Source organism: Lutjanus erythropterus, chromosome 19, assembly GCF_056507025.1.
Source record: "Lutjanus erythropterus isolate fLutEry1 chromosome 19, fLutEry1.hap2, whole genome shotgun sequence".
NCBI lineage: Eukaryota > Metazoa > Chordata > Actinopteri > Lutjaniformes > Lutjanidae > Lutjanus > Lutjanus erythropterus.
In genome coordinates this window covers 231,019-241,000 of record NC_139335.1, presented here as the reverse complement: position 1 = coordinate 241,000, position 9,982 = coordinate 231,019, and the positions used below count along the sequence as shown (strand labels likewise).

The window sequence follows — 9,982 nt, the reverse complement described above, 5'->3', positions numbered from 1 at the left end:
TTTTCACAGAAGAGTCTAGAAATCTTCACGTTAGTTTCACCAGTAGAACTATGATATGAATCGAATACCTCTGAGCTTAGCTCAACCCTGGGCTAACAATGACTGAAACAGGTCTAAGTTATCCCAGGATTCACTCTGAGCACAGGGCTGAGGACATGTTGTGTGATTCATTGAAAAGCCTTAAAACTAAACTGACAATGGATGGAGGAAGGACTCCTACAAAATAAAAGAGGCTGCTGGGCTTTAGCCTGAGATAAAAAGTTGTGTTCATGTTAACATAAAGCAGTGAGATCAGGAGGATTATGACACATTATAAACACATCCAGCCGGAGGCCGTCTAGCTGCTGCGGTCACGTGGTTACCATGGTGACGCCGTTATCTCTGAGAGTCTGAAACAGACGGAGAAGAAAAGTGAGCAGGTCAGTCAGTGTTCAGTCTTATTCTGGATTTCAAAGAGTCTCATGATCCTGAAAATGATTCTTTAAACTGTTAAACAGAATCTTTAACAAAGTGACTTCAGACCCAAACAAACATTTCAGCTTCATGGACAAATCCTGAAAGAGCACTGAGGTGGTAAAACACAGGTGGAAGGAAAGATACCTGTGTACAAAAAATAAAATAAAATCCCCATAAACAGAAACGGTGTAAACAGTTCAACAAGACAAAAAAAGACAATGCAAGAAGAAAAAGATGTAAAGAAAAAAAAAATACATAAAAGAGATAACAAGACTAAAAACAGACAGAAGACAGAAAAGAAGCAACAGGACAAAAACAACTTAAAACAGAACAAAAAAAGATATAACATGATGAAAAAGATGTAACAAAATGAAAACAATGTAAAAGACGGAACAAGACAAAATCTCTAAATGACATAACTAGACAAAAAAGACGTAACACGGAAAAACAACGTAAAAGACGTAGAAAAACAAAAGAAGACGTAGCAAGATGAAAATGACGTGAAGACAAACAAATGAGACATAAAAAGACATGAGACTTAAAAAAATGACAAAAGACATAACAAAACAAAAAAAATGTAACAAGAGAAAAGAAGTAACAGGATAAAAAAGATGTGACAAGATGAAAAAGCTCAAACTGCTATAAAAGAGGAATAAAGTTGTGGTTCCCCAGAGGACACCTCTGTCTCTACACCAGCTGTCTCTATCAAAATAAAACTGACCCTCACCCTGACCTGTTCTGTACGTCTGTTGACTCAGAGTGTCAGTAAAACTGGACGTGTCCTGAGGACGTTTACAGAGAAGAGTGTCTCTGAGGGACTTCACCTCCTGCGTTGCTTTGAGACAGAAGCTGCACCAGATCTTCTCTGTCGATGCTCTTTAAGAACGTGATCATCTGATCCTCGGCCTCCTGGGGGAAGAACTGCACCAGCAGATCGACCGTCCTGCGCCGCTCTGCCTGATCCAGTTTGGACGCTGGGATCTTTGTGGAGTTTTCCAGGTGCCATTTAAAACCATCAAAATCATCCGCTTTCAGTTTCTCCAGGATTTTCAGAAGCCGAACTTTGACTGCAGCCTGTTGTGACCTGTCAACATCAGAGGACACTTTCACTTTCTCTTTCTCCACACAGGTGATTTTAAAATTCAACAAACACGTGATCATTTATCTGTGAGTCCAGTTTAACATCACTCACATAAAATCAATCAAATCGATCAGAAGCATGAAGATAACTGAAGGTAACGCCTCTGAAACAGTGTTCAATGATTTTACAGTGTTCAGGCAGTAAAACACACACAGTTAAACAGAACCTGAACTTCCTGTCTGTCCACGAGAGACGTCTCCATCAGCAGAACCTGAACTTCCTGTCTGTCCACGAGAGACGTCTCCATCAGCAAGAACCTGAACTTCCTGTCTGTACACGAGAGACGTCTCCATCAGCAGAACCTGAACTTCCTGTCTGTCCACGAGAGACGTCTCCATCAGCAGAACCTGAACTTCCTGTCTGTCCACGAGAGACGTCTCCATCAGCAGAACCTGAACTTCCTGTCTGTCCACGAGAGACGTCTCCATCAGCAGAACCTGAACTTCCTGTCTGTCCACTGATTTCTGCTCTGTTTCTCTTCACATTCACACCCTGAAGTTTTCTGTCACATTTGAATCTATAAACACACAACTGTTTACCCAACACACACACACACACACACACACACACACACACACACACACACACACGTCACTCATCAGAGCAAACTGCAGAACAGAAACCAGATAAATTCTGTTCCACCATCAGCATTTACATTTTTTACGTCAAGAGGAAGACGAGGATCAAACTGAAAAGAAAGAAGAAGAAACAATCAAGTTTTTTCAAACACTCACTGATCCATCTTCTTCTTTTTGTTCTGTCAGCACACGAGGCAGAAGACTGGAAGAGAAACACATCAGGATGGAAGAGGAAGAGGAGGAGGAAGAGGAGGAGGAGGAGGAGGAGGAGCAGTTTGAGGAACATTTAAAGTGACAGTTCACCCAAACATGAACGTTCCCTCAGTGTCTCCTCCTCCTGTTCTGATGTGAGGATGATGAAGATCTCCAGGTCATAAAACTCCTGGAGCTTCAGCAGAAAACTGAACTGCAGACAAATCCAGAACAACTGAAGTGACCAGTTATATATTTTTATTATTATAATTATCCTTATTATTAATACAGACAGTAACAGTGTAACACAGTGACACCTGCTGGATAATAAGTGACACTGTTTACTGTGACATTCAGCTAATAGATTATATTAATAATAATCCTACAGTCAGTAACTTGTTGGTTAAATGTTCTCACCTCGAGGTTCTTTAGTAGACGTTCTATCTGACCAGCTGCTGTTCTCAAGTTGAAGAATAAACTTTTAACACCATTTTTCAAAATTCTTTAAAATACCTGCAAAAAGTAAATGTGAATATCTCCAACAGCGTGGCAGCAGGACAGACGTCATGTGCTGAGGAAGATCATGTGACGCCGTCGAAAGCTCCAGAACAGATGAGCTACGAAAGAACTTCTGCTTTGTGACATTCAACACTGAAGCCACCACAGTATATAGAACATAAACATACCAATAAAGATCCAATAAACTGACTGAAAATTCAGAAAATATTTTATAAACTGAAGTCTTCACTGGGCCAAAACTATCAAATCAAATCTATAATGATATTTAAATATTTTGTTTTGTATCATGTTTGATTCTTTTTTTCCCTTGTGGTCAACAAAAACAATAAAATCAACATAATCTGAACTGTTCAATGTAACATACAGATTATAATCAATGAAAATCCATTAAAAAGACAATAATTAGAAGGAGCTCACGTGTGTGAGTGAGTGTGTGTGTGTGTGAGTGAGTGTGTGTGTGTGTGTGTGAGTGTGTGTGTGTGTGTGAGTGTGTGAGTGAGTGTGTGTGTGTGTGTGTGTGTGTGTGAGTGTGTGTGTGTGTGTGTGTGTGTGTGAGTGTGTGTGTGTGTGAGTGTGTGTGTGTGTGTGTGAGTGTGTGTGTGTGTGTGTGTGTGAGTGAGTGTGTGTGTGAGTGAGTGTGTGTGTGTGTGTGTGTGTGTCTGTGTGTGTGTGTGTGTGTGTGTGTGTCTGTGTGTGTGTGTGTGTGTGTGTCTGGCCCATGAAACCATATTAGCAACAAAAACATAAATAAATTCAAATTGTACTCAGTTATGATTTTAAAAGTAACAAAGTAGTTTACTTGGAGTAATGTATACTCAGTATAGAGTACATGTGAAGTCACAGTCTTAATGAGGAGTTGAAATGAGTTACTTCCACACAACTTTACTGAAAACGAATTCATGACTTTTTATGGTTTAAATTATTCGGTTCTGTTGACGTGTTGAAATGAGAAGGTACATAAACAGTTTACTGAAAATATCTGAGTTTACTTCATCAACTCTAATCAACAAGTACACGTGACTAACTCCAGATATTTCATCTCAAATAATCAAATCTTTTTTTTTTTTACTGCTGAGGGATCCTGGATCACAGAGAGCAGAATGATGACTGACAGATTCACAGATAAATTATCTTCATCCTTGTATTTCATTCTCACATTATCAATATCAATTTACCATAAAATAATTCACAAAACATTCAGTAATTACAGGTTGTTTCAGTGTAGTAAATATTCATATTATTCTGACCTCATTGACAAGCTGCTGCCTGCAGTTCACTGATGATCCACCAGAGGGCAGAAGATCTGTCATAAACTAATTTATCAACTAATTAACTATGATACAAATGCTAGAAAATAAGTCACTTGTCAGTAGATGACATCATATTTAACACAGACACTTTTGACTTATTTGTGAATTATTTATTCATTCAGATTCACTTCAGACGAGTTTATTCAACATCTTCCTCCTCATCAGACAACAGAAACCACATCAGCTGCTCACATGGTGGCGCTGCAGCATCACCTGGACGACAGTCTGACATGATGCTGGGCTCATGTTTGACTCCATGTTATGATTTAAATAAAGTTTTTGATATAATTTGATATAATCACACACCTGTTCAATCTGGACACAGTCTGCCTGTGGGGGGCGCCACAAGCTCAACACCAACATTTTACCAATATTTTTCTGTAATCTGTGTTCTTTCAGTAATCTAATCAATTTAATTCATCAATCATTTTTTAATCAATTAACTAAAAAAGAAAAACAAAAAAATCTACAAAATGAATTCACAGATTCTTGACATCAAATCTTTCAAATAATTCTAAAATGTTTTAAAACAGTGATAATTTTCTTTAAAACGTTAAACTTTATGAAAATCTTTGGTAACACTTTAATTTCCATGAAATTTGTGTGATTTCTAAGAAATTTCAAATATATTATTCAGTAATTAACACCTATTTATCATAAAATATTGGGACCTGGAAATTGAAGCATCACCAAATATTCCACAACAATCTGCATCATCAAAATCATTCATGAATTTATTTATTTATTTTTTATCTGCATTAAAGGCTGAAAACACAACATGTGACAGATCATCACATGACACGGTCATTATGGTGAATATATCAACACTGATATCTGAGATCTCTGTGTTTGGTGCCACCTGGTGGTCATTTCAGGAACTGTTGGTTTGTACACAGACGTTCAGGAGGTTTTAGTTGTTCTTGTTTCATCCTTTCATCCGTCAGTCAAATGATGTGTGTTTAGTTTGTCCGTTTGGCAGGAAGTTGTTGCTGCTGGCGTCTGTTGTCCGTCTGGCGGTCTCTGCTTTTGTTCAGCTGCGGTCGATGAGCTGCTGCAGTTTGTTTTCGATCATCTTCAGTCTGACGTTCATGGTGGTGATAGTCGGCACAGGATAGCTGACATGGATCTGTTGGATCAATGATGTATTCATTTTCTCCTCACATTTGTCTCCATAGTAACCGTCCTGACACTCACACAGACTGTCGTTGGAGTCCAGCAGCCTCACGCACCGTCCACCGTTCTGACATGGGTTATTATCACAGACAGGCAGGCTTCTGGAGTAATGCATGAAAATATTACTTGTACTGCGACCCCACGTACATTTGTATTTCTGAAACGGCTCTGGCAACTCGACAAACTCCGACCCATAGATGACGTGTGTCGCTCGGACATGATCTGGCAACCAAATGTGTACTTGTGCCCCAGTTGTATCATGAGGGTTTGACCAAGAAGCTCTGCATTTCTCTTTGTCAGTTTTCGCAGTTTCACAGGATTCGTCTTTAAAACATGCACTGATAGCTTTCTGAATTGCCGGCAGATCTATTTCCGGAGCTTTCAGCTTGTAGTCAACGGCGACGGTGACTTTGCCCACAGGGATCTTAGTCAGATCGTGCAGGATGTAATTTCCATCCTCCTCCGTGTTGTACACCAGCACCACCCAGTCGTACCAGTCGTACTTTTTGTCCAGAGCGTCTTTCACCTTTGTAGCAATGTCCGTCTTATTGTCAGGACTGAGTTTTTTGCTGATCTCCAGCACATCGTTACTCATTAACTGCTTCTTGTTGTTCAGGCAGCGCTCCATAGCTTCAGACTGAGATCGATAGACGTCCCTGAACATCAGCGCACGTTTGGCTTCTTTGTTTGGAGGGTTCAGACCAATCAGTTTCCAGTAGGCCTCATTCAGCACTGTTCCCTTTACCAGCAAAGAGTTGAAGTAGAAGTTATATTTGCCGATCTCTCTGATGTCACATTTAAACTTCTTACTCAGCAGCTCATTGAGGTTTCTGCTGAGAGAGTTGCCGTGGGCCGTCATGTAGTGGTACAGGTTTGACACGCTGGCCTCGGTTCCTGTGTACTCGTAGTAGTTGGTAAATATTTCTGCCAGTCGCACTTTTTCGTCTTCGTTTTGTGCCAACTTGCTGTTCTCCAGAAACTCGTTTAGCTTGGTCCAGGCATTGAGGATGCGGAGCTCGTCCTGAGAGTAGACGCTGGCGTAGTTGAACCACTCCACATCTGTTGCCAGGTTGGAGATCTGAATGGAGAGAGAGTCCAGCTTCCTGTTCACCTCGGCAAACCCCTCCTTCACAGCATTCAGCACCGGGTCATCCTGAGGGATGAAGGCCAGGACCATGTTCACGGCGGAGAACAACACACCAACGCAACCAGGAGCCAGACTGGCAAACTTGGCGAGCTTCTTCATCACGTCTTTTGCCGATTCTTCCCATTTTTTTACCGCTGATACATCTTTGAATCCAGACAGAGTGTTCGTAACCAAGTCAAAAGTCGCTCTTACTTTATCTCTGGTCTCAAAAGGCTGGTCTCTCTTTGCCCTGTGGGGCAGTGAGAGGGCGGAAGAGGTGAGGTCATGTGACTGAGCCAAGGAGGTCGTCCAGAGAAGAAGAAGGAATGAAGCCAACAGCATTGAGGCCGTCAGCCGTGGAAACACCATGTCTGGAACACAGAATACAAATTTAAGACATTTCTAATAAAATAAAAGTTAAACATTTAAGAGCCAAAGTCAAATAAAAGATCTTCAAAACATTCAGGTACATTTAAGTGCAGCTTATTTCCCAGAAAAGTGTCCATTGTGGCTCGATGACTGATACTAACTTAAACATGTCAACTGACACGTCTATGAAGTCACATTAAAGCTGCGAGCAGCGTTAGACGGACCCTCGCGCCCTGGCTCCAGGGTGTGCGACGGCCGCGGCCCCGCGGCGGGACGTCCAGGTCGAATAGACTCTGAATTTTCACTTTCTTTTTTTCACTTGTACATCGTGTTCCAGGATATCAAGTATAGACCACAGTGTGAAAACTTCATGTAAATCAAATGATGATGTCACAGGAGGCTTACTTCCTGTTACCAGTAGGCGGCGCCACAACTAGAACTACTGATTGGCATGTAGATGTTTTCAGGGCGGGACTCTTATCAGACATGTGAAAGTTTGCACAGTTCAGATCATTTACACTTAAAGTTATAGCAGCATCATATTCTGTTCTGTTTTATTCCACTAATAAACTAATTTTTCATGTGTAATAAAATCGCCTGTTTGTCTGAACTGACGAGAATTTTAAAATAAAATAGATCCTCATTATCTAAATGAACAAGATAATTATTCATGTCACAAAATTCAGATCTGATCTGTCAGAATAAACATTAATTTTCATTTAATAAAATTCAGCTTTGGTTTTATGAATTAATGAGTGCCTCGTGTAAAAAAAAAAAAGCCCCCTTTTTATGAATTAACAAGAAAAATGTTTATTTAAATTTTTTTTTGGAATTAATGAGATAATCTTTTTCACGTAACAAAATTCTGCTTTGTGTTTCTCAATTAATCAGATTTTTGCTTTCATTAAAAAAAAAAAAAATCTGCTCAGTTTTTCTAAATAAATAACATTATTTACTATGTATAAAATCCCTTTTTATCTGAATTAAAAAGATTGTTAATTCATGTAACAAAAATCAGCTCTGTTTTTCTGAATAAATGTGATAATTTCATGTTTTTTTGTTGTTTTTTCCTTCTTTTGTTCCTGGATAAAATAAATCTTTGTTATTAAAAACTCAACGTAACGTTACAGTGTCTTCTTCTCTGAATCAGCAGCTCAGTGTGCGAGCTACTGCAAATAACCAACACAACGTTTAATGAGAGCACAACAGACGCAATGTATTAACAAGAAGAAGATTTTTTTTTACATTCAACGAGGTGAATATCAGCTGATAGTGATGTCTAACCCCTGCAGAATCTGTATCTGCCCCCCTTTTAAAATACCAGCAGATGCTCAGGTCATGAATCTGAATCTGAATATGAAGAAGGTTTCAGTACCTGCTGCAGGAATCAGAAGCTGCTGGACTCAAATAAACTCCGTCTCAGGTTGCTGCAGCTTTATAAACACACAACATGTCAACAGTGTTGACTTTGGCACTCAGTGGTTTCCAGTAATGTGGCCACATCATCACTTTTCTCTGTTTGAACAAGCCAAAGTCCACCCAGTGGTTCTACCTGAACCTGCACCACCTGACCCACCTGTACCATCTGCACCATCTGCACCATCTGACCCACCTGCACCACCTGCACCACCTGTACCATCTGCACCACCTGCACCACCTGACCCACCTGTACCATCTGCACCATCTGCACCATCTGACCCACCTGCACCACCTGTACCATCTGCACCACCTGCACCACCTGACCCACCTGTACCATCTGCACCACCTGACCCACCTGCACCACCTGACCCACCTGCACCACCTGACCCACCTGACCCACCTGCACCACCTGCAACACCTGACCCACCTGACCCACCTGACCCACCTGCACCACCTGACCCATCTGCACCACCTGCACCACCTGACCCACCTGACCCACCTGCACCACCTGCACCACCTGACCCACCTGCACCACCTGACCCACCTGCACCACCTGACCCACCTGCACCACCTGCACCACCTGACCCACCTGCACCACCTGACCCACCTGCACCACCTGCACCACCTGACCCACCTGCACCACCTGACCCACCTGCACCACCTGCACCACCTGACCCACCTGACCCACCTGCACCACCTGCACCACCTGACCCACCTGCACCACCTGACCCACCTGCACCACCTGACCCACCTGACCCACCTGACCCACCTGCACCACCTGCACCACCTGACCCACCTGCACCACCTGCACCACCTGACCCACCTGCACCACCTGCACCACCTGCACCACCTGACCCACCTGCACCACCTGCACCACCATCATTTACAGCCCAACAGTCACCGTCAGAGCAGCAGTGAGACGTTAAGCTGTCTCTTATTCACACTGGATCAAGAATGAGAACTTTAAAAAACAAACAACTATTAAGTTCAAATCTGTGATCAGTTAGTTTGTTGTTGACAAACGTGCAGAAGAGTAAACACTATCTACAATTTACATATGTACACACACACACACACACACACACAGATATATATCTGTATTTTTTCCATTTCTAAACTTGTTCTGTGTCAGAATTCACAACTTCAGACATTTTAAAAATGGGTTAGAATCCTCCTATTTTAATCTTTTTTTCCTCTCTTTTAAATGAAAATGTTGGTCCTTTATTCAGGCATAAAGAGGGTCAGCTATACCCCAAGGTCCCCTGTATCACTTCCTGGTTTTAAAAAAGGCGGGAATACTTCTCAAACTCTGGTAAACTTTCTATTTTTAGACAAATTCATTCAATAATTAAATTCAGAGAAGGAGGTTACGCTTCGACGATGGGATTGTCAGTGGAGTGCGAAACCCAAAATCCAGTGAATAACTGATCAAAAAAATCAAGGTAGCACATCTCAAGTCTGGAAGAACAAAATACTCACATTTCAGTTATTTATTTGGCATCGGAGCGTTTGAAGTACTATGCAGGTTTAATGTGATAATATACACAAGGACAGAGAAGGAACACAGCTGGGGGCGGGACCCAGTTATTTAAGAACCAATCACTTTTCTCTATCTGTGCCTCAGGTAACTCCGTTCCATATAACATTACGTTTCACAGAACATTATTACTGGCCGTCTTGAAACTGTACCTTACAAATT

General features: G+C 41.4%; 1 protein-coding gene and 1 long non-coding RNA gene across 2 annotated transcripts; both read right to left on the bottom strand.

Annotated features, from left to right (window-relative positions):
- Positions 1-249: 249 nt before the first annotated feature.
- Positions 250-2,411, bottom strand: LOC146308904 (uncharacterized). Its single transcript, XR_014772429.1, has 3 exons — positions 2,332-2,411; positions 1,281-1,540; positions 250-389 (listed from the first exon to the last, which is right to left on the bottom strand). It is a non-coding gene; the product is annotated as an uncharacterized LOC146308904 (long non-coding RNA).
- A 1,873-nt stretch (positions 2,412-4,284) lies between these two features.
- Positions 4,285-8,352, bottom strand: LOC146308903 (uncharacterized). The gene is made up of 2 exons (XM_084744396.1): positions 8,240-8,352; positions 4,285-6,866 (listed from the first exon to the last, which is right to left on the bottom strand). Exon 2 carries the CDS (start codon positions 6,862-6,864, stop codon positions 5,227-5,229), a length of 1,638 nt encoding a protein of 545 aa, XP_084600522.1. The 5' UTR covers positions 6,865-6,866; positions 8,240-8,352; the 3' UTR covers positions 4,285-5,226.
- Positions 8,353-9,982: the final 1,630 nt, after the last annotated feature.